This window comes from Rhyacophila brunnea, unplaced genomic scaffold (genome assembly GCF_057557595.1).
Source record: "Rhyacophila brunnea isolate RB1 unplaced genomic scaffold, BYU_Rbru_1.0 scaffold_2, whole genome shotgun sequence".
Taxonomy (NCBI): Eukaryota; Metazoa; Arthropoda; class Insecta; order Trichoptera; family Rhyacophilidae; genus Rhyacophila; species Rhyacophila brunnea.
The window spans coordinates 54,657,323-54,683,193 of NW_028232859.1; the positions used below are offsets into that span (position 1 = coordinate 54,657,323).

The window sequence follows — 25,871 nt, forward strand, 5'->3', positions numbered from 1 at the left end:
CTCTATTTGGTGAAATATATTGATTCTATGCGCACAATTTCGACATTCTTTTACATTTTGAATGTGGAGGATTTACAATATTTCACCGTAAAGATTTTAGCGATCTGAGTGTCGCCTTTTGGCATTCTTCATTGGTACATAATATGGATAGGACAAACATTTAGTAGAACTTGGATCAAATTATTTTAATATACAGTTTTTTGGGTAAAGAGTTTGAAGCATTGTTATGCAGACCGTTTTTTATTCTATAGTTTGACAAATTTTGTGTATTCTATTGTTAAGAATCCGTGGTTTAACCTAAAAATAAGATGATAATATATGAAATCGAAATTCTAATGGATTTAAGTTTTTTACTATTCCATTTGAGTCGTTTTTTACACAGGCGCTGTGTACACTCACCAAAAGGCAAACACACACTGACAAAGAACACTATTAACTCTAACTTATATAACAAATCAATACAATAAATTAGGTAAAAACTTTATCACCTACCTATTAAGTCAAGGATCCTATAAAAATATAACAAAAAAATTATGAATAGATGAAGTGTTTGTAATGAGCCCCCTACCTTACCAATAATAATATTAATAACACAGTCGATAAGCGTATAATAAATCGTCAAAATCTAATAATAGATCATTACTAATTATAAACAATAAATATACTACCACAGAACAGATAATAAATAGAATACCGATAGGCTATATTCAATACCTACGCCGCATGTTTTTGAATGTGTGAATGTCCTACGAAAATGAAGTACGCATTATGCACGTGCAATAGTGTGTGTAATACACCAACATTAAATGAACGTAAATGCATAAACCGAGAACAGTTTTCAGTATTCGACGCACAATGTTTTCTTGACACGTGTGTAAGTTTAACCCGGATTCTTCCTTACTCGAGTCGGCTACCTTCTATCGCCTTACCCGTTAGGTATTTCAGTTCCCATTATTTCTGAGTTCCCTGTATACTACACTCAAGAGGTGTAAAATCGTCCATTCTGGGAACAATGGTAACGTATTGGGAATCAGTATAGATATAATATAATATGAACTCATTTAATACCACGTTGAAAACCAAAATTTTCCTAAGGGATACCAGAACACATTTCCAGCGAATAAACTTAATTTACACGACTGTGCAAATCTACTGCACTGTCGAGACCGAAACAAGTGCAAGCTGTTAGCAAAGTGCGCTTCGGGGTCGTATACGATGGTCTGAGGACAATACAAAATAATATATTCCCTTGGATACAGTCGACCGGAGAAAATTGCAGACGGTGCACTGTATAGATTCACATTTTTTAGGATTAAAGAAGGTTTTTAAGATGCTAGTCCCGTCTTATGGAGCGGGCATGTTCGGCAACCAATGCAATAGTAAATATTTAGTAGTTTTGTCTGGAGAAAATATTTGAACGGCAGAACAACCGTGCAACTAGAATAAACTAATCTTGTGGACAAAGAGATTTTTAGAACTGTCATTTACTTAGTTGGCTTTGAAGGGATTTACAAAAATGACATACCTATTATTCTCCTTACCACGACAATTTTCTTTCTTAGAGATGTGAGAAATCAGATGCATTGTGAATACAATCTGCACTTTGTGGAGGTCCAATAATATTAATATTATGAGTTTTTTTTTTTAATCCAAGCTAATTGCAGTTTATTGTGGTTATTATGGTGGTGAAACAAATATTCATTGAAACACTTTCTTTTTCAAGTTCGAATACCTAGCTTTTAAACATAGAACATTATTAGTTTACTATATTTGAAAACACCTCAGATATATTTATATACCTATATATACTAGAAAAATCATATTTGAAAAATAATACGATGCTCGACCGGATTCGTACCCGTATAACCACTGGTTTAAATTGTCACAATTAGATAGGAGGCTCGTAGCATAATTGGTTAATGCACAATGGCGCGATACCAGCGATTATAGATCAATATTATATATAGTGGAAATCAAGGAAATATTAATTATCTTAATTATTACTAACCGACGCCCGGCTCTAGCCAAATATTTTAGTTATAACGTCTACTTGAACCTGATAACCATTTTTGTTCAAATATGATTTTTTTAGTGGGTTTATATAATTATGACGTGTTTCCAAGTATGTTCAATATAATATGGAATGTTACATTCTCAAAATCTTGTGAATTATTCGTTGAACAAAAGAATGGTTTATTAAAAAATTGTTTACGAAATGAAAAAAGTATTTTGATAAGTACTGTTTACATAAAAAATATGTAGCTTTCATTCGTATTTTGTTTTATTAATTAAAGGAGATATTTTTTTTATGAAAAATGTAGGTTAAACGTTATGATTGTTTGTGATTCGCTAGAGATTACTCTTCACTCATTTTCTACACTGAAATAACATACATTATTAAATAAAAATTATCCCTAAAAATTTTTAGCGAGATGGACATTAATTACATTATGAACGCAAATAATAAAATATAAGCGGTATAATATTACTATACTTACGTTAAAAATGATAAAACAAAATGGATGACGAGTAATAAAAAGAAAATAATATAAAATAAAGCCATTTAACAATAACGACTGTGAAATATTATATTCGCCGAGAGAAAGAAAATTATGATTCAGTGGACGATATCACAATGATCGCAGCGTATTAAAATTAATTGCTCAAATGATAATCCCGCTTTGGGATTCCGCCCAAGTAATAATATTGGAAAGAAAAATCCTCTGTCCAGATTAAGTATCAATTTCTTTAATGAGAGACATTAGTGTTGTGCCTGTATTATATCGAAAAGGAAAATGCGGATGGAAAAGATCGCCAACAATAACGTTGAGCCAGTGACGTCCCTAGATAAAATACCGCCCATAGGGAGCGCCAAAATGCCGCTCCATTTTTTTTATACAGTATTTCTATCATCTTTCCCAATATCTAAGAAATGTGTTATATGGAGACATCACTAACAAAATATCAGACTTTAATTAACATCGAAGGGCAACGGAAGTAAACTAGATATCGCGAACCCGACAAAACCAGTGAACTGATTTTTTTAATGGAAAGATATTTTCGTTATTACTAAGTTTAGGTAGCTATTTCTATATATTTCAAATGATTCTCCTTGATTTGCCGCCCTTCGAGTAACTGCCGCCCCCAAGCGACGCTCAATCTGCCTACCCCCACGGGACGTCACTGCGTTGAGCGGCGGCAATGTATCTACAAACTTATTATAAGAGGGAACAAAAAAAAGGTTTCGTGTCACCTTTTCTCGTGACTGAAACAATATATGATTATTTGGAAATATATTTCCAATGAAACATTTTTTTAGAATCTTAGTTATTAGTTATAAAATAAATGTTCACAAGTTTTTAAAAAACAATGTCAAACAATATACCTAGCTATTCAAGATCTTCGTCGAAATATTCAAGAAATCGTTATAATGATAAACACTTTGATAAGTATACATCTGTCGTATTCTTTGGTTCGGTGTAGGATAGGTATATCAGATGCGAGACGGTAGTACTTGTTCGTGATGATGGAGTAGGCGAGATTTTATTTACTATTTCAAATAACTATAAGGGTACAATCGATGCAATGTAATAAATATAACGGTAGTTCGGTGCGATGTGTCTTTGACGGAAACTTGTAATCGAGTGAGATGTCCAATCAATTCTGACCCGATAATATGTAATTATTATTCACCGACCGCATTATGAAATAATATTTTGAAATTATTATGAAATAATATTAATTCGCAATGTTATGAAATTGCAGATCCGCTATCTCATAACATTACGAAAACATATTATATAGATATAGGTACCGACTGATTGTACGTGAAAAATGAATATTAAATAAATAATATTATAATTGAGATCTGGTGACACTGACAGTCACACACCAATTATGTTTCTTAATTTACTTAGAAATTTGATCACTAATACATACATTATTACAATGAGTTACAATATTAAAAAATACACCGCGAGAAGGCTGTAAATCCGATGAATATTTGTCCCAGCATGAAAATAATGATAAAACCCATCATAGGTTTCAATTTAGTAGACGAAAAATAGAGACTTAAGTAATCCTATATCAGTAAGTTTACATTGACAGTTCAGTTCCCGACTAGTATCAAGCCTTCGTTGGACATATGCTGCCATTGTGCCGACACCAGATATCGAGGAATGGATATTTTGGGGTGGAATGAATGAAGACACGAAAATCAAATTAAACTCAATATAGAGAAAAAATATCGCTTAGAACCTGAAGCCATAAAAACCATGATATCAATACTGTTTTATCAAAATCTGAAGTGGAGACGTTTTTAATTAAATTGTCAAAAATGAGATATTTTCAAATATTATTCTCTTAAGATCAACAGTAATAAATATATAGCGAAGGGTGGAGGTGGGCGTATGCTGTTAAGATCCGCCATAAATAGTGCACATTACACTTTGTTAGTCATACGTATTTGTTTTTATTGAGCTAAGACTGCAATTTATATACGGTACTAGTTAGTTTTTAAAAATCAATTAAACCCTGTCTAAACCAAACCATAATAGTTTTGGTATATTTTTGGCGATACGACAAAATTGTGCACACTTTTTCATTCATATTAATTTGTTTTCGTTGGATTAAGAATACATAAATACATATTACACGTATTGTTGGTTCACTTTTTTTAAATTCATTAAGCCCTGCCAAACTATAATAGATAAAAAATATTATTCTATCTTTAAAATTCAAAGTTATGTATGATTTAATTGCTTAATTTAAGATATTTTATAGGTAGACGAGTATTCCTTGACTATCATCTATTATGGCTTGGTTTTCGCAAGGTTTAATTGAATTTTAAAAACTAACCAACACCATCTGTAAATAATTGTAGTCTTATTTCAATGAAAAAATATACGAATGACTGACAAACTATAGTGTGCACCATTTATGGTGAATCTTAACAGCCTACCCTCAAGCTTCGCCACTGAATATATATATATCAAAGGTGTGCAACGATACACATTATTATTATAATATAAAGCGAATTTGGTATCTGAAGAGAATATTCCATTTAACTAACTTTGATAAATATACTTAGTAAACATAATAATGTCAAAACGCAGTACAGAATAATGCAGCCGGGATGGATAAGAGCGAACGTGCTTTCCGCGTTGTCGGACTAATGGGATGGAAAACATGGCCCGAGGAAGTTCCAAGTGAACACGGTTTCGCGAAATACCGGCTTTTGGAAATCCATATTATCAAAGGAGCTCGCAGAATCATTAATTCACAGATTACTTTCACCTAGTTTAGAGAGAACATATCACAATTTGTATGCTGTAAAAATACTAAGTGAACATTATGAAAAGACTCCGTTCGTACATTTATTTTCTTATTTATGCTAATATCTTACTAGCGGAAGCAGCACGTGAAAACTAAAATATATAAACGTGGTTGAAAAATGAACTACGCTGTTTTCCTATTCTGAAAACGCGCCTGAAGCCGCTAGCATATTTTATTATACAATACACATTGTATGCAGTTTAAAAATAGACTCTGCCTATTGCAATTTTCAATGTGTGTTTGGTCTAGGAGCAAGGACCCAGTAGGTTGTGCAAAAGTGTAACTACCATTCAAAAGTATTGGGGATTGCCATACCGGTATTCCAGTATTTATGAATACCGAAAAACCGGTTTTAAAAATCCAAAATACCGAAATTTTTGGGATTAAGAAAGCACACTCGTTTACGTTTTTGAAAATGAATTATGAAAATGAATTATGTGCTGCTAAAATTCAAATAATAGGTATATTGAGTGAATCCAACAAAGGTGAAAAAATAATAAAACAAATTTCATCAAATATATTTACATAAGTAATTGTCGCAATGAATTATCATAATACGAGGGTGGGTCAATAAGTCCTTAGAAAAGCCGACAGGTGGCGCGACTAGTACTGTAAGCGGTTTGTTTTCATGCAGCGGCACTACCGATTCAGTATGCTGCGAAGTTTCAATCAGATTGGTCGGGTTGTTGTGTGTTTCTCGTACATTTAAAAAAAAAATTTGCTTGTGGAAAATGGAAAAATGGAAAATGGAGAAAATTGAGTTTAGAGCTGTTATTAAACATTTTAATATAAAAGGGTTAACAGCAAATGAAATAAAAAATGAGTTGGATTTAGTTCACGGCATATCTGCTCCTTCACTTGCAACTATTTATAACTGGTTAAATGAATTTAAACGTGGTCGTACATCAACAAAGGATGAACCACGCTCAGGACGTCCTGTAGAGGTGACTACACCAGAGATGATCAATAAAATCCACGATATGGTGTTAAGTGACCGAAGATTAAAGTTGAGTGAGATAATTGAGGTTACAGGGATTTCAAAAGGTAGCGTCATTTCTATTTTACATGACAAATTGGGCATGAAAAAAATTTCTGCAAGATGGGTGCCGCGTTTGCTCACAGTCGACAATAAACGCAATAGGGTGGTGGCCTCTAAAGCCCTGTTGTCGCTCATGCAACGCAATCCGGATGAATTTTTTCGTCGCTTTGTGACTGTAGATGAAACATGGATACACCACTATACTCCCGAGACGAAAGAACAGTCAAAGCAGTGGATTGCGAAAGGCGAACCATGTCCAAAGAAGGCGAAAACCGTAAAATCAGCTGGTAAGGTTATGGCTACTGTATTTTGGGATGCACGTGGAATTATTTTCGTTGACTATTTGGAAAAAGGAAGAACAATAACAGGGGATTATTATGCATCTTTATTGGACCAGCTAAAAAACAAAATTGAAGAAAAACGGCCTCATTTAAACAGGAAAAAAATCCTCTTTCATCAGGAAAATGCCCGTGTTCACACATGTTTACGATCAATGGCTAAAATTGAAGAATTGAAGTTCGAATTGGTCGACCACCCACCGTATTCGCCAGATTTAGCCCCCAGTGGCTTTTTCCTTTTCCCAAACTTAAAAAAATGGCTAAGTGGACAACGTTTTTTTTCAAATGAAGAAGTCATCGATCGGACAAATGCTTATTTTGAGGACCTTCCGAAAACTTATTTTTCTGACGGTTTAAAAAAAAATTGAGAAACGTCTAACCAAGTGTATTGAGCTCCAAGGAGATTATGTTGAGAAATAAAAAAAAAATACAAAAATAAAAACTGTTTTAATGCTTTTTTCTAAGGAATTATTGACCCACCCTCGTATTATTTCGAATTAGAAAACATCCGTGACAAAAATGTTCCATTATTCTATAATTATTGATGACTGTACAAGCGTTAAATTTAAGAAGCTTTTCCTGCAGTCGGACTTATTTGCACTTGATGAACTTTTGAGGGCTTTAGTTAAAATTATCAATATATTCAAATTATTTGTAAAAAATCACTAGTTCTACAATTATGATTAATATATATTTTTAAATGTCAACATAATAAATGTAGGTATGTAGGTTTTTGCTATAAAATATTATTTAAAAAAGATTTCAATAGCTATATTTATTGATATGCACCTATTTCTGTTTTTTTAAATGTTTAAGAAATACCGGTATTAAATAAGAAATACCGAAAAACCGGTATTGACATTTTCATTCGGTATTGCAATCCCTAAACAGTATGTTGATAATATAAGATCTACTCCATGTAGATTGTAGGCCAATATACAACATTCAAGGGCTGAAATGATCGCTTCATTATCAAAATTACTATAATGTACGCTGACTGGGTGGGTAGATAATGGTACATCACAACCAAGATAGCTAGGTATATAATTTGGAAACACCACAGAAACCGGATTCCAGCCAATGTGCTTTACCAATTTAACAAACGTGTTCTACTTAATTACGACTATATACTAAAAAAGTAAGTTGTATAGTTTTATAATTTTACCAAGTGCTAACTAAGCCAATTAAAAATGATAACAGTTTAAAAAATGTATAAAATACATATAATAAAAAACGTCGCTGATTACATATTACCTAAGTGAGTCGATATTACTTAAGTAAGGGATGATATCCCTTATATTATAAGGATATTTAGTACGGATTTCTGCAACAGACGATCACAAATACTTTGCATAAGATCTATTTGTGTATGTAATATATAAATTTTAGTCAAAATTTGTTTGTCTGATTTCCCTTTCCTTCTTGGCCCCAACTAACATCGACATATAAAAATACAGGTTGTTTGTTCATATTACTTTCCTGCCAATTGATGAAGATAAAGTTTGCATATTTTGGATTCGATTTTAATTTGATGTTCTTTTACATTTGACTTAGCTGTCAGATTTTTTATATTTTTACATGTCGCATGCTTGTGATATCGTGATATCGATATTTTAATATTGAAGAATGTAATTATTATTGTTGCGTTACTTAAAATAAATTATCGATCAATGAAGCGACCAGTGGGTCTATTCTATACTTATCGAACACTAAATTGATAAATAGTATCAAACTTAGGGTAGGTTTGTATCAAAATATTAGCACTTATTGTAACAATTACACGTAGCCGGTTTTTATTGTTGCAATAAGTGCGATATTTTAACAGCAGCAAGATAGGTGCTGTTAAAATATAGCACTTATTGCAACAATAAAAACCGGCTTCGTGTAATTGTTACAATACGTGCTAATATTTTGATACAAACCTACCCTAAGTTTGATAATATTTTTCACTTTATCACTTTAGCGGTCGATAAGCATAGAATAGACCCGCTGGTACATACTTCAGCTAGTATAACATAAAGGTAATGTAAGATAGAAAGAAAAAAGAAAAATAAAAACCGTAATGCATAACACATAATATGTTAATATTGAAATAAATTATTACTTTCATAGAAGACGTTCGAAAGCAAAGTATGTCATATTTTACAACGTTTTTCTTAGCACGTATTCTTATTTGTCCAGTGGTTCTTTGTTCAGTACAAATCTTGCAATCGATTTATAACTAACTTCCCGACTAGCTAGACATTTGAAACTTTTAGAATATATCAGAACACGATGCCAACGCATTTTTTTAATACTTTTGCCATCTTTAAGTAGAATTGAATTCATTTTCAGTTAATTCTGTTTTGTATGAAAAGTTATTTCGACACCATTATTGGTTGCTAGGGGTCTGGGATCCTAGCAACTAAATTATTAATATATACGTGTGTTACTATGGAAATCAATGTGACATGTCAAAATGACATTTCAGTATTATTTCTATCAAGCACAATTTTTTTTGATCGTTTAAGCTAGTCAAGTCAAGTTTATATGATTCAACAGAAAATTTAAAAACGTTGTAAGTATATAAAAAGTTCTTTTTATCTTGAAATTATTTTAAAATTAAAATATAGTATTGCAGGGAGCATAATAATTGTTAATACAGTAATACGAAATAAAATGCTACGGAATTCAATGAATTATTGTAGGTTGATATAATAACATTAATAATAAAACAATATTCTTTATAAAATCTTAGATTTCACAGAGCAGGCGCGAAGACGCGGGTTTTCCAATATTACAATTAATTAATACGCGAAGGTACAGCGAGGGATTCGCATTTCTTGGAAGAGAAACCAATTCTCCAATTAAAAGTTTGTTTACGCAGTCAGGATATTCAATACGATGATGAAAAGGCTACAAGAACACCAGACGAAGGAAAAATGAAGGCACGAAACTCGCAACGTACGAAATTAATAAGATTCTTTTTCAGTGTTGATTTACGTATAATTTTCCAATATTTAAATTATTTTCTTCTAAATATAAATTTAATATTGTCAGTATTATCACAGCAGGCGTCTAAATTGAATTTTCACACGACAAATTTAATCTCAACGGTACTTCTCTGTGTACCTGCCTACTCATCAAAAAGTATCAAATAAAATAGCTACCTACCGATATTTATGTAAAGCTTCAGGAGGACCATTTAATCATTTTTATAATGTCGAAAATCGCTTTTACGTTCAATTATTTTATCCACAGTTACACACTTCTGTAGCCGTATGGGTTGTGAAAGAAATGTCGCTCTTGTGTACGTTAATAATTCATGGAAGGTTTACAAAAATAGAAACACGCCAAAGATGTTGAAAAAACCTTCTATGCAGATAGAGCTTTTATATATTATGAAAGTTGAGCTGAAAAAGAACGACTAAGGCGAATGATTAAAATAGCCGCTAGTAATCAAATGATAAATTTTTTGAATTCCAGATTCATTTGCAGTAAGTTTGTGGGTGCCTATTGAAGGAAAGAAGGCTGTGGTGGGTAACTGACAAAAAGTCCTAAGAAGTTTTGTTCTTCAGTATTTTACTGATACAATTTAATGAATATAATATATTATATTTCACTTTTTACAAAAAATATTCCACTAAAATAGATACAAAAAAGTGACGCCCAACCAGAATTCGAACTAGCAAATAGAATAAATTTCATTTCTACCCCCACAAAAAATGACAAATAAGAAACAAATACTTAGCGAAAAGAGGAGTAGTAATTCTGACAATTGGTGAACCGCAATGTATAGCGTAATTGAAAAAAGTGATAAAGTTTTATGTGTGCTATTTTATGTGAGTGATATCTAGAACATCATCATTTTTTTGATAGGATTTTTAAAAACTTTTTTTCATCCATGAAAAACTGCTCGGCACGTCAGACAGTAAAAAATAATATTTGGGAAATTTTGGCACGCGTACGTAAAAAGGTTCACCAACCCTGCCGTATGACTTAATGCGTTTTACTAGGACGTAGTGCGTAAAATTGTATACATGTTGGCATGTAAAACAGAAAAAAACATCAAAAACTGACTTAATGCGTTCTGTCAGTATAACGTCGATATTATGTGTGTATGTGAATCCTAAATTCAATACTCAAGAGACAGATATAATAATATAGGTATGCCTGAATTTTTTTAAACTTTGAAATGTCTTTAGGTTAACGTATTTGCGTGTTTGCCACTGATCCACTGTATTTATAAGATTATATTATGTAGGTAGATACCTACTTGTAATTTTGGCCACCTATTAGATAGGTATATGTATACCTATCTAATAGGTGTAATAGGTATACCTATGTATAAATAACAGAAAAGATTAATAAATATAATTCCGATAGGCTATATTCAATACACAACATTTTGATGCAGGGTTTTGAATGTGTGAGTGTCCTACGAAAATGAAACACGCATTATGCACGTGCAATAGTGTGTGTAATACACCAACATTAAATGAGCGTCAATGCATAAGCCGAGAGCAGTTGTCAGTATTCGACGTATGCCGTATTCTTGACACGTATTTAAGTTTATCCCGAATTCTTCTATACTCGAGATCGGTTACCAGCTACTCCTTACCTGTTAGGTATTTCAGTTCCCATTATTTCTGAGTTCCCTGGTATAAATGTAACTCCTGCATGGATAAGTGATTGAATGGGGAATATAATACAGGTATAAGTTAAAGTTATTGCTACTGATAACTCACCTATCAGACGAAGAGTCGACGACCATATTGGCGGTGTTGTCCATGACAAAGACTCCGCTGTTGATATTGTCGAGGGTCGTTGTGGGGGTGGCGGCTACGCGGTGCTCATGGCTAGAGCGGCGATCCTCGCGAGGAGTGGATCGCCTGCCGCCCGTGCCTACCACGGGGTTCAGGTTGACGTCCTGCCGCGGCCGGCACTTGGGGAATAGTCTGGTGATGTGCTCAGGTTGTGCACCGGGCTGCGATGTGCGGGCGGCGACGGGGCGGGGGGACGCGTTGTCCAGCGGCGGCAAGGCGCTGCTGGCCATCGCGCGCTCACCGCGCCCTCACACACTTCATCTGCGAAAAAGAAAGAGGAAAACACATCATTAGTATTTATACTGGAGAACGCACTGGCGCTAAGACAAGATTTGGTAACGTACTCCCACCGAGATCTTCGCACCGTCCACGCAACATTATTGGTTTTAAAAAGTTTTCTGTCGCATGCAACATATTTGGAAACACGCAACATGAATATCGCTCGTGTGCAGTTCAAAGTCACTTTTTAATAACCTATACACACGATCGCTGCGCCATCTCGAAGGGCCTGTCTGTATTATATCACGAGAGAGCAAAAAATAATGTATAGGCTTTTCTGCCTAACATTACAAATTCGGTCGACAGATTTTTTCGATGAATAAGGCCGATTTACAAAATAGCTGGGTTTTTGAGGACGGGTCCATAGCACCACGGTTGGACACGATTGTTGGTCTACATAATTAACGACATGCATCCATCGTAGGAACATGTTTTTATTGTTAAGTCAAACAATAATAATTTGTTCATTATTCCTCATGACAAAAATATATAACAGCATACTGATGCATCAAAATTTACCACACCTTATAGTCCAGTCAATGAATATAGTATTGTAGAGTGCATGGAATATGCCACAATTTTTGACTTCAAGTCTTTATTAGGAGTAGTTAGTAGGTAAACATACTAAAAGTCACCGCCCCTGGGAGGTGAACTAAAGGCGGGAGGGGTGGTGGAAAGGTCACATTTTTGGTTTTTCGCTTATATCTTGGAAACGGTGCATGTAGAAAAAAATGTTTCAAATAAAAATGAAAGTTAATTAAATATCATATAAAATTGTCCCCATACATATTTGTCGAATTTCCAACAGTTTCTGAGATATACGTATACGCAATTGAAAATCGATAATTTTCGACTGTCTCCACTCCTGCCCACTGCCCATTTGCTCGTTGGCTGGCTAATTATCGTTGAAAACTAACTACTTCTAACAAAGTCCTGAAGTCAAAAATTGTGGCATATTCCATGCACTCTACTACACGCATCTTTTGAGCACTCATTGACTGGACTATTATATTAGACTTCGGAACAATTATTATCTTGTTTATATTATAATTTTATATAAATATTCTTTTTTATCACTACAACAGGCCATAAAGCCTAATGACCGTAGTGTGGTGAAAAAGTAGTATAATTAAATAATAGAAATTAAACAATCTCAAATACCCAGAGTTTGAGAAAATCACATAAATATATTATTACCTCACCGGAATCGAACCTATAGCCCCAAGATGAAAGGCCAGCCGCTTGGGTACTGGACTATGAGGGCCCCTAGTTACGAAATTACCAATTTAATTAATACCCACAGACATAAATTAAAGCCTCCCCTCAATAATGTTACATTTTGGCAGTTTTGAACCAAATATACTTTGATCTACATCACACTGCCTCTGTTTTGACATATTTATTTTTTTGATCTAGCAACATTTAGTCACTTATTTTTGATCCGTTATGTTGGCGTCCCTGCAATAATAATCTATGCATCTGTCAAAATGGAGGATGACACGAGAGTTTTTGTTAACACGGCAGATGCAAAAAGACATCACAGAGAAAACTTCACATGGAAAATTGGAAGAGGAATAAAAGTGATTAAGGAATTCAGGAGAGGCCTAAATGTAACATATATCATTATTGAGGGGGGGGGGGCTTCAATTTCGTTGACAATTTTTAATATCAAGAAGCATCATAACAGGAAAACAATTCAAATAGTATGCTCATGATAACTTTGTATCCATAATTTGCATTTTAAGCTCGCGCTAGAGCTTTGAAAGCTCACGGAAAAGCTATTCGTAATGTCGTTGACGTAAAAAAAATCCTGTAACTGTTATTCCAGACAACGCTTGCTTTCCTAGTCTGTTTCCTAGCGATGGAATTATGCATAAGAATGCAAATGCCGTATTTACTGGCAGCACGATGCATATTCACGAGATCGATATGAAAGAGCAACACGTGACTTGGACGACAGTATCATAATATTATGCCAAAACGATATTATAAAAAAATTAACATAGCTTCTATAAATTCTATCTATATGAGTACATACTTATTTCTATTTGGAAACATCACAAAATAAAATAAACGTTGTAAAACCTTGAGCACCTCGTTATTTATAATCCTTTACCTACATCAAGGGTCGGAAAACTTTTTTTGGATGTCACGCCAAAATATATTTGTCTACAACGATATTACCCCACGAGTTGAATGTGACTTTTTCACCCATTCTTCAGAATTCGGAAAACTCAAAGAGCATTTACAATATTTCATTGAATCCATTTGTATGTAGAATATACTCATGTATGTATTATATTATACGATAAATAAACTTTAAAAATAAAACACTACATAATGAAATGAAAAAAAACTACTAACATGAAATAAAAAATTGATGATAGTCAAATATAATACAAATCTCATAATGTAACTAAAATATCAAAATTAACTATTTTGATATCAGAACAATTTGGATAGGTACTGCCTTCCGGGTTGAAATGATTTATGTACGATGTTTTTAATTGAATGTGAGTGGAACATCAGCAGTTTTATCGCTTACTCGTGTGCAATTGTGTAAGCTTTTGAAACCCTTGAGTCATTAAGACATTAAAAAAATGCATTCACTTCACTTATTAGACAAGAAACTTTGGTGGTATGTTTATTGAGCTTTCATTTTTACCCCACTGTAATATATATAATATATGCTCTACGTTAAGGTATGGAATAACGATCCTTTGTGATATTCAAAGATAAGATACTTTTGTACCGAATGTGTAAGCAGGGATAAAATCCATAAGTTTTGCGACAAGAACTAACCTGTGACCGTCTCAATCAAAGACGCTCCTGAAGGTCCCAAAAAGGGGGTAAGGCCACCAGAGCGTCCACCCCTGAGTACCGAACAAAAAAAGGTTTAACAGACTGCGAAGCATGTTAGGGCGCATGCAACACACTATAATAAAATAGAGACTCTCTGATGACAAGGCCAGCAAGTGCGGCTAAATGAAAAGTTTCTAAAACACGTCTTTGCAACACGAACCTGCAATGTATATCCACTACAAAGTCCAATATATCGTAGAATGTGATCAAAATTATGTTGCATTTGACAACTGAAGCCTCCCCCTCAATAATGATCTATGTTACTCTGACAGTTTTGAGCTAAATATGCAACAATGATCTACATCACATTGCCTCTGTTTTGGCATATATTTATTTAGATCTAGCAACATTAACATTTGATCCGTTATGTTGGCCTCCTTACAAAAATGATATATGCATCTAAAGAAATGGAGCGGATGTAAACAAGACTTCACAGAGAAAAAATCGTTTTATTTGATTATCTCAAAATGCCCAAATGTAACATGGATCGTTATTGGAGGGGGAGGAGGCTTCCAACTTATGGAGCGACATCCTCTAGTCATTGATAACCCAAAACAACAAAGATGATGTTTTTAAAATTGCAATTAATTAAAAAAATCGTTATGAAAACCTAAAGGCAGATAGATACCTATTTAAATGTGTATCACGTAAAATAATTTGAAGACTTAAACTTAAACCAACGAGAAAATTATGTATGCCGCATATTTTATCTGTAGATAAGTAAAAAAAAATATTTTATACTTGGTATCATTAATATTAAATATTTAAAATATAACTCCAGCAAATAAACGCTACGTTTTTATAACAACGGGAAAAGATAAATTTGAACAATCGCAGGATAATAATTGAGAAAAATGCGGGCGCCATTTTTCAAGACGTGCGGCGTAGCGTCTTCGCACGTCTTGAAGCTAAGTGCGATTACTTACATACCATTTCAGTTTTGTAAGTAATTACCACCCATAAACGAAAGTACTAAAGAATCTACAGTTACGAATTATGTAAATATCAAAAAAATGATAGAAAACAACAGCAAAGAGTTTCAAAATTAGTATATACAGTCGAACTTGGTTATCACGAGGAAGATGGGAACGGCTGAATTTGCTCGTTATAAGCGTTACTCGTTATATCAGAGAATAGGTATTTTTAAATGAGTGGTCACATAACACAAAAAGTCGCAATTCAAACAAAAATATACAATTAGAATTTTTCCCCGAAACAAGCATGGCATTCATAAACTACAAAAGAAGTTGTAATAAATGCTGGTAGGTACCTATCTACTTACTTCACAAACCTTGGATTTTTTTTCAACCATATGCGTGGATACTTTTTCAATCTTGTCGGCGAAATCACCAATTAGCTAGGTACTTAGACACTTGAACTAGTGTCATAAACGTAATCCGAACCCGGCGGCATCCTGTCCGTCGGACTTTATTGCTTAGGGTCGAAATGTTTTTAAACTATACACACATTAACAGTTCTATGAAAAAAAAATGACGATATCTTAGCTCGGTATATCCGATAAGGAGCTCGTTATAAAAGTGAATAAATATATGGAGAAAATCATAAACTAAAATGTCAACGAATGTATCCTCGTTACATCCGAGATCTCGCTATATCCGTGATCGTAATAACCGAGCTCGACTGTATTAGAAATGAGCAAAACATATGTAATAAAATAACAAACATAAATGAAAGAACAAAGACAAAAAAAATTATGAAACGGAAGATGGTGTCAATTCCGAGCCGGACAAAATAAATAAGCATAATATCTAAAATAAACAGAGGCAGATCTTTTAAAATATACGCATATTATATTGGCTTTGAAATAATGTTTGGTAGGGTCAACATTATAAATAATTCATAAGAATCCTTTTTTTGTTTCAATTTGCAAATATTAAGCGCTGAAATATTTACATTATAATAATATTGCGTAGTAATAGTACAGCCAAACCAGAAACAATGAATGCGTAACAACACTGTTATAAATGTTATAATATAATACATAATGCCCTTTTGCATTTACGTCAACGGTGCTTCCACTTAAGATTGGTCGGTACATTAAAAATATTTACCGTAGTCATTTATTTAAAACAAAAGAAAGATTTTTTCATGGTGATTTAAAAGATACATCTGGTGAAAAACCCTTTGTTGCAATATTCCGTTGTCACTAGGTATGTCAAAACTTTTTTGAATTTAGAATATTCAGACTTCTGGCATTATTAAAGAACACCAAACATTCATAAGCCCATTACTAATTACAAGCATTACGAGTTTCTTTGAACAATCGTATCTCTTACGTCCAACAAAAATCCTCGAAAAACACATCGTCATCTTCTAATGCAAACTCGTATCTGACAAATTAGGTTATGTAAGAAAATAAAACATAGTTTCGTTTTAAAAATTGATTGTAGGTATGTAAGCACTTCCATGTGTGGATCAATCCAGTTATTTTACATATTAATAATCAATCACCATCACCGTATGTGGGTAGATTACATTCATAGGTAGGTATCTTTCTTAAATCTGTATGCAGGTGTATTTGGATATAATGCATTAGCCCGCGGATTAAGGGAATATAGACCATTCCTGGTAAAACACACCTTAGCGTGAACACATTCAAATATACATTACTATAAATAGCCGTATAAGTGTATTTTTTATCAAATGAGAATGACCTATCGTAAAGGATGAAATTGGTTCTGAATATTATCAAGAGCGAGAGTAACTTTTGATTTTTTTAAGTGAGATTTATATTAAGTTTTTTAAAAGGTGACCCAATTTTTCTTTTAAAAAACTCATGCTAAACCTTTTTTTAGATTGAAAATATCTATAGACACGTGTTGATTATTTTAATTGTAAATTATCAATAAAATGTATTAAAAAGCCGTTTTCAAATTTGCTTGCAGAGACATTAGTGTTAGCCTTAAATAATGTTGAATAAGTATAATATATTATTGTGTCTTAATAAACTATTTCTTTTGTTCAACGAATAATTCACAAGATTTTGAGAATGTAACATTCCATATAGGTATTGAACATACATAACTTGAAAAAACCCTAGATATATATATATATACCCACTAGAAAAAATCATATTTGAAAATAGGAGCATCGTATTTTGTCAAATACAAATGTTTTTTTCTAGTGGGTACCTATAGGTATATTATATCTGAGGTGTTTTGAAGTTATATTATTTATTATTTTAATTAATAACAATACTACATGTGTTTAATTTAAAGAAAGTACAATAATGAAAATTTTACTAAAAATGGAAATAAATAATATGCTGTTAGAAACTTAATTAGGTATGCATTTTGAAATGCCAGAAATGCAGATACGAGTTCGCGTGAGAGTGCCGACGGTATGACAAAATCTTTTCACGCACAGCACGACTCCTCCTTGTTTCCCGTTTAATGACGACTGTTTTCAAAATGTAGTAGAGGAGAGAGAAAAAAAAACAAATAGAAAACAAGAGAACGCGAATCAAGATAAAGTTCCCGCCTGAATATTTATGACGTGACGCGAAGGAAATTACTGAGAGAGAAATGTAAAACGCTTCGGAGGGAGGCGGTCTATTTTTATCAGCGAGGCTTTGACATGATACTGTACTGGCGGCGGAGGAAAAAAATATGATTAAATGAATAAAGTTTCCCAGATAATAAATTATCGGGAGGAAATTGGAAAATTGAAATAATCCTTCAGGCTTTGAATTGATATCGCTGCATTGAGCGGACAGTTGTTTCGTAACATTTCAATAAAATAATTGATAGTTTGATCGGAGAAGTTACAATTCAAATTGATATCCTGCCACAAATAGTTAAAATGAATAATGTAAATTGTCATAATCAGGTATACAATACTTAAATCAACTATACAATTTACTAACTGGAGTGGGTGAGTGAATACTGTAAGTTTTCAAGACCGCAATTGTTTGCCCTATAAAAATACATAAATCGTTACACAATTTGATGATGTTTCAAAATCATAATATACAGGGTAGGAAATATACACCAATCCTGTTACAAAAATATCTCCGTTGTTTCTTTGCAGAATAATTGGCATTCAATGATTTTTTTTAAATGTTCAAGATGATCAACGAATTAGAGAAGTACCTACCTACAATCTGTGATTGCGATCCAACGGGCATTGACAAATGAAGGGTTACACAATGTTCCCAGCCGATGGACAATTCAATGAGATAGTTGTTTCACACGAGATACCGATTTCCAGACACCAGTGTCTCGACAAGCTGCATTTACACATAAAGGAATGGGCTCGTTCAGACGGAGACACTGGTGTGTCGCGTTCATTTATACGTATATGCGGTGTCTCGTATGAAACGGCTTCTAGAACCGTTTCATACGGGACACCTGTAGCAAGCCACCGGCGTGGCGAAATTCCGCATTTTTACATATAAATTAACGCGACACTCGTGTGTCCCTGTCTGAACGCGCAATTATGTGTAAATGCGGAATCTCGCCACGTCGGTGGTGCCACACAGGTGTGTCCCGTGTGAAACGGGTTTAGTGTCTAAGGAAAATAGTAAAAGATCTCCACATTACTCGCGGTCTTTATATTTTCTGTATCAAACTTAACCAGTGGATTTAAGGACGATGCTACGACCGTTTAGTGTCCCGTAAGTGGTACGCATACCTTGGTAAGGTATGACTGCATTTGTTCAGCTGTGTAATATAACATTTTCATCAGTCTGGCAACATCTATTGTTTATATAATAATAGTTTTCTGATAAATGACATTCACCAAGAAATTCACTCATCTTTACTCTAAATCTAAATGTTCTACTTGATACCTTCTTCTCTTTTGTGGTAAGCCACTTCTATGAGATAATCAAAACGAATATTTGACACTAACATAGGTAGCCTTATTCATTAACTCTTACAAAATGTATCACACCTGAAGCGTGTGCACATAAAATGTTTTAAAATATAAACCAAACCTAGATACTACTTTAACTAGATACTTAATACTACTTAAACTAGATAGAGTCTGACCAATTTACTGTGTATTATTTTGTCGGGTCTCTATTGTGATGTACCTAATCTTCAATTATAAACATTGTTTTATTGTATGTCATATATATAAAACGGTCAAGTAACTATAGATTTATAAGTAGGTACCAGTAGCGAAGAGTGGAGGTAGGCTGTTAAGATCCGCCATAAATGGTGCACGTTACACTTTGTTAGTAATACGTATTTTAGATTTTAAAAATCAATTAAACCCTGCCTAAACCAAACCATAATAGTTGTGGTATATTTTGGGCGATACAACAAAATTGTGCACACTTTTTCATTCATACTTATTTGTCTTCTATTCTTAATATATATTCATATTGTTGGTTCATTTTTTTTAAATTCATTGAGCCCAACCAAAACCAAACTATATTAGATAAAAATATTATTCTATCTATAAAATATCCAAAGTTATGTAGGATTTATTTGCATAATTTTAGATATTTTATAGATATTTATTGACTATTATGGCTTGGTTTCGCAGGGTTTGATTGAATTTTAAAAACTAACCAACACCATTGGTAAATTAGTTTTATTTCAATGAAAAAAATACGTATGACTGACGAAGTTTAATGTGCAATATTTATGGCAGATCTTAACAGCCTACCTCCACCCTTCGCCACTGGTAGGTACTATTATTTTTTGGTACCGGTATTAAAACTGACTCCATAAATAATTTAACAACGGATTGGCACTACAATGCTAAATTCAAGTGGACACGATTTTCGAGAATTCCCAGTACAATCGTAAATATTTCTGCACGGCCGATGGCCCATTACTTAGGCAGAATTTTAATCGCGACAAAAATAACTCATCTGAAGGAGCTATAAGCGATTCAATTAAGTGGAAATTTATATCGTACAAACCGTATCACAGAGTCGAAAAGTAATTTTGTTCTTTATTACTTTGTGAAATGAAAACCTGCTGAAATAATATATTTTAAAAATGTTTATGAAAAACATGGCCTAAGTTTTTTTTAAAGTATTTAATGAATCTCCGAAGAGTTCTGTATTTGTTTTGGCGATAAGTATAGCTAAAGGGTAAAGAGACGAAGTGGAATGGTCAGGTAAAGGATTTCGCTGAGAACCATAGCATCCGCTACAAGACTTGTAGAGTATAGGAAAATATGAAGAAAACATTTCCATAATTAGTCAGTATTCAAAGGTGACGACGCGGAAGAGAGATTATACTTTAAAAAATAAATTTAAACATATGACGTCAAGTACATAATACATAGTTAATACGTATTCCATTACATTACTGAATAAGGCAAGTGTAAACACTATTCCCACTTGCCTTACCCTATCGGTTCACACTTGCCTCCCATGACATTATTTTTGAGGCAAGAGAAAACACATAAATCTCTGCTAATGTAAATAGAATTTATAGACGTTTTCACGTTTATACTACAAAATAAGTTAATTAAACATGTGTTTTAAAAAAATTAACCCACTTACTTACTTTTTATCGATGAATTCATTAGTTCTATGAGCACGCTGATAATTATTGTCGTTCGCATGTGTTGCTGCCAGTTGATGCATATAAATATTTTGGTGACGGCGGGAAAAGCAGATTCCTGTGTGAATTGTTGATTTATATAGCAAATTGTTGTTTCAACAGAATACGATAGAGGTCGATACCAACAATTTATTATTAGCCCATTTATGCCCATGTTTACACTTACCAGCCTTTACTTTAGCTGGTATATATTTTTAATGAGTTTTAATGTTTTGTGTATTGAAAAACTGCATTTACCACGTAGTTTTTTGTTTTCCGAGAAGAGTGGAAGAAGCTAAGGGAGGCCTGACGATGATGATGATATTGTATGCATTGCCATAACTGATAACATAACAAACGTATAATCCTTTCAGGTTGTATAATATCATGCACTGGTCATAACATCAATATACCTGAAGATAATATTGAAAAACAAAATGTTTACATTATTAAGCCATAAAAATGCAATATAGTACACACGAGGCCATTGTCTGCGGACCGATATTGAAATAGTTTCGGCGCCCACAGCAGCAGCGCAGTAGGTATTGTAAGCAATAATTTTGCTAGGCACATTTTAACCTGACGTATGCAATATCATAAAGCTCGTCGACACGGGAATACCTGCGATGGCGCTCCGCTAGCTTCCACGCGCAAAAGCTCGCGTAGTATGTCGACGTAGATGTCTACATAACGGATATTTATGTATTTGCAGTCGCTACGTGGAAAGCGCCGCCATGATTGCCGGTACGTAAACTGCGAATTTAATTATAATTTGACAAGTACACGTATTGAATGGAGTGATAGTGATGTCGTATTCATTTTAACACTGATACTATTACAACTACTAATAACATAGCAATAACTGCGGATATGTTAGGAAATATAGCTTTACTTTCAATTTTCGAGAGACGATGTTGTAAATAATACTATTTTATGGAATTAAACACGAAATTTTGATTTACATAATGAGAAACGACAGGTCATCATCGTAACGTACGCATCATTCTTACAGTTACATGTAAATTGTACGTATTACATTTCACCGTAGCACCGTTCGCCTTGAGCTTTCTTATCGGAAAGAGATGACCGTATACTATCGGGCATCTCTATTTTCACAGCTGGTTTTGGCAAAATTCATGAATTCAAGAATGAAAACCTAACCTAACCTAATCTCAAAAATAATCCAGTATATCGGCTAGTTTCACAATTTGTTTTCCGCTGGCTTCCTGTAAACTGACAAGAACCATGTTTTATTTAGACATGAATTTTATGTCAGTACTGTACGACCCAAAGAGGTTGGACGGTCTTTAATATACGACCATATATTTCCAACATACAGTGAACGGCATGCGTACAAATTTCCGGACATGCTTTCTTACAAAGTCTACAGATTGCTTCGAATTAACTTCCAAAGACACTCCATATTATTAATTTTCGACGTTTTACAGCACTAATAAGAATCTTACCAAAAACCCAAAGCAATCGATAAAAATATTCGATATACACCCGATCCTCTTTTTGCACGGGGGATACGTTCCAAAGACTACCGTTCAAAACAAAACAGTGTAAAAAAAGATATGGTGCCCGTACAAAAATGGTAGATAGGTTCCATTACTTAAAATCAACTCAAAATACGAAATTCTTGAACTCAAAAATAAATTGAATTTATTTATTATTTATATATACATAAAAATAATATGTATACATAAAAATACAAAGTTTTATTTTTAAATTAAATTTAACATAGATAAATATATTCATTCAGTGTCGCTACTTCACAATAAACGTGCCCATTTACTGCTGTTTTTCGCTGGAAAAAAATCACTCATCGCTGGAAATATTTAATGACGCTGACGCCAAAGAACGCTTCGCGTCTCTCGTATCGAGCCCGAAGTGACTGACTAGTGGCGCTATGTATGTAGGTACGTATGTATATTTGGGCGACATCTGGTGACAACATATGTATGCACCAGTGGCGTGCGGTCCATTACAACGCAATTTTTTGATAAATATGTACATACATACGTATTTTTATTCTTTTTAGTTTTATAAACCGTGTTAAGGCAAAAAAATCAGTGTAAATAAAAAATAATCGATACTTTTTCTAAACCGTGTTATTTCGAAACCATGCAAAAAAAGCCGTGCAAAAAGAGGATCGGGTGTACGATGATTTTCGTTATCTAGCGTGGTGGGGTGCGAGGAAAAAAAATAAATAGTTGCTCCTTAGATCTTGACTGTCTCAAATATGAACGTATTAATAACTATTTTAATACTATTAAGTACCTACCATATACAGTGAATCTTTGTCACATTGATAAGTGGTCAATCGTTTGGGTTTCCTGGGCCACAATGGGTGAAGAGAAATTGTATTACTAATTGAAATAAAACACAATATTTAGTACTATTTCCAATTTTTAAATACAATTATTCTAGACTGGTTTCGGTCGCTTCAGAGGGAAATTGTCAACTAGTATAATAAAGAATATAAAAAATATAGATATTTATTCTAACCAATTCTAAAAAAGGTCAAAAAAATATTTATTGAAAATATCATTAATAATTAAATATACTTTTAAATAAATCCACAATTAAATATAATTCAATATATTTACTTACCTGATTTATCAGAAAAACAATATTAAACATTACAAAAAAGTGGAATTATCTTCGAAATTAAAAGAAAAAAAAGGAAACATAGAACTATTGGTATATTTGACTTTGATTTTGTGAAACTAATACACAATTCTGCGGGTTCAATGGAAATTGTAGCGTTTCGCAGTGAGTTCTCAAGGGGTCGTCAGAAAATTTTCTTCTATTTACTCTTCGTGTGCTTCATATCCTTGAAAATAGTTGCTGCTAAAAGGCGATGGCAATACAGGCGTAATTATGAAAATAAGTATATATTTTCTTTATTGAACGTCTGTTTGCAACCTTTACAGATTCACAAATATCGTATGTAGACTGAAAATAGAGTCGATTTTGTGGATCACATTATTAGTTGTCTGAGGCCATGTACGGCAGCGGCGAAAGGAGGAGGTAGGCTGTTAAGAGACGACATAAATAGTGCACAATAAACTTTGTCGGTCGTACGTGTTTGTTTTCATTGAACTAAGCCAATATACAGATGGTGTTGGTTAGTTTTTTTTTTTAATTCAATTAAACATTGCGAAAACCAAGCCTTAATAATAGATAATAGTCAAAAAATAAACAAATAAAATATCTGAAATTATGCCATTAAATTATACATACTTTTGGATATGTTATAGATAGAATAATATTTTTATCTACTATGGTTTGGTTAGGCAGGGCTTAATGCATTTTAAAAAAACTAACCAACAATATGTGTAATATGTAGTCTTAATTAACCGAAAACAAATAAGTATGAATGAAAAAGTGTGCACTATTTTGTCACATCGCCCATAATATACCAAAACTATTATGGTTTAGTTCAGGCAAGGTTTGGTTGATTTTTAAAAATTAACTAACACCATCTGTAATTTGTAGCCTTAGTTCAATAAAAACAATTATGAATGACTGACAATGTTTAATGTGCACTAGCTATGTTGCATCTTAACAGCTTATCTCCACCCTTCGCCACTGATATACATACGGTGGGTTGGACACGCCTGGTCCAATGACTATCCAATAAAAGCTAAAAGTATGCCAGTGTATTCCATGGCCTACGTGTAAATTACTAGTCTGAAACAAAGATCTATGATATTTATAACGGTTTTCATTGATATACTTAATATGGTAGTAAGTAGGTGTATTCCTTTTTTCTTCAGTAGCATATACCTAAGCAATTTATCAAAATAAATGCGAAAATTTTCTACTGATAAACAGGAATCACCTCCCTAGTGAACGAGAAAAAAACAACCTATAAATTAAATATCACCCAGGGTAGGTAGTTTAACGCAGTGACCCCGAGCGATCAAACATAAGTGGCACGGCCGGCACAAAGAAAAACACTTCCACCCCAAGACCGCCCCTCGATAAGTAAATAATTTATTTCCATTGTTTTCAAAGAGAGTTCACTCAATTGTGCGATTAATTCAATTCAATTGTTTAAAGTGAAACCCTTGCGATTAAATTACGGGAAAGGGATACCGTTTCGCATGGCAACAAGAAACGATGGCGTATATTTACCTTATACATAGTTCTTAAGAATTGGCTAACTAACTCTGTAGAAACATCTAATTCAGTCATGCCAACCTTTTTTGTCTGGCAGAAACCTTGAAATATTTTGTAAATTCTCGATTAATCATTACCTGGCTACAACATAAGTATATTAAGGAACATAAGGGTATATTACAAAATATACGTATAAAACGATTTACAGTGACATTCCTAGCCAAAATTCACTAGTCACGAAATGATCAGTAATCCCGCAGTGTAAGACTGTTAGGCATAAAGCCCACCAACGCGGCGCTCGGTGCGCTCTCTACGAAGTAGGCCCCCTCCCACCCGCGCATTACCCTTCACCTATGTAATAAGGGGCTCAAGGAGCACAAAATAATTATTATTATCAGCGTCTCTCATAACAAAGCAATAAAATATTATAAAATTTCTCGGGGCTTGTAATTAATATTCACGATGACATTATTATACCAGCGAAATATCGGACACGCAATAACTAAAAAAAGAGTTCACTGTTATTAAATAATGGCTTCTCGCCCATCTATCGACG

At 33.5% G+C, this 25,871-nt stretch overlaps 1 protein-coding gene across 9 annotated transcripts in view; it reads right to left on the minus strand.

Annotated features, from left to right (window-relative positions):
- The window catches only part of LOC147072527 (uncharacterized), a 454,455-nt gene that overhangs the window by 77,447 nt on the left and 351,137 nt on the right, over positions 1–25,871 (minus strand). For all 9 annotated transcript variants that reach the window (XM_085946933.1, XM_085946932.1, XM_085946926.1 and 6 more), the window contains exon 4: positions 11,439–11,777. In XM_085946933.1, coding sequence (XP_085803059.1) covers positions 11,439–11,746 — 308 coding nt within the window. In that variant the 5' untranslated portion in view covers positions 11,747–11,777. The remainder of the gene's footprint in view (positions 1–11,438; positions 11,778–25,871) is intronic.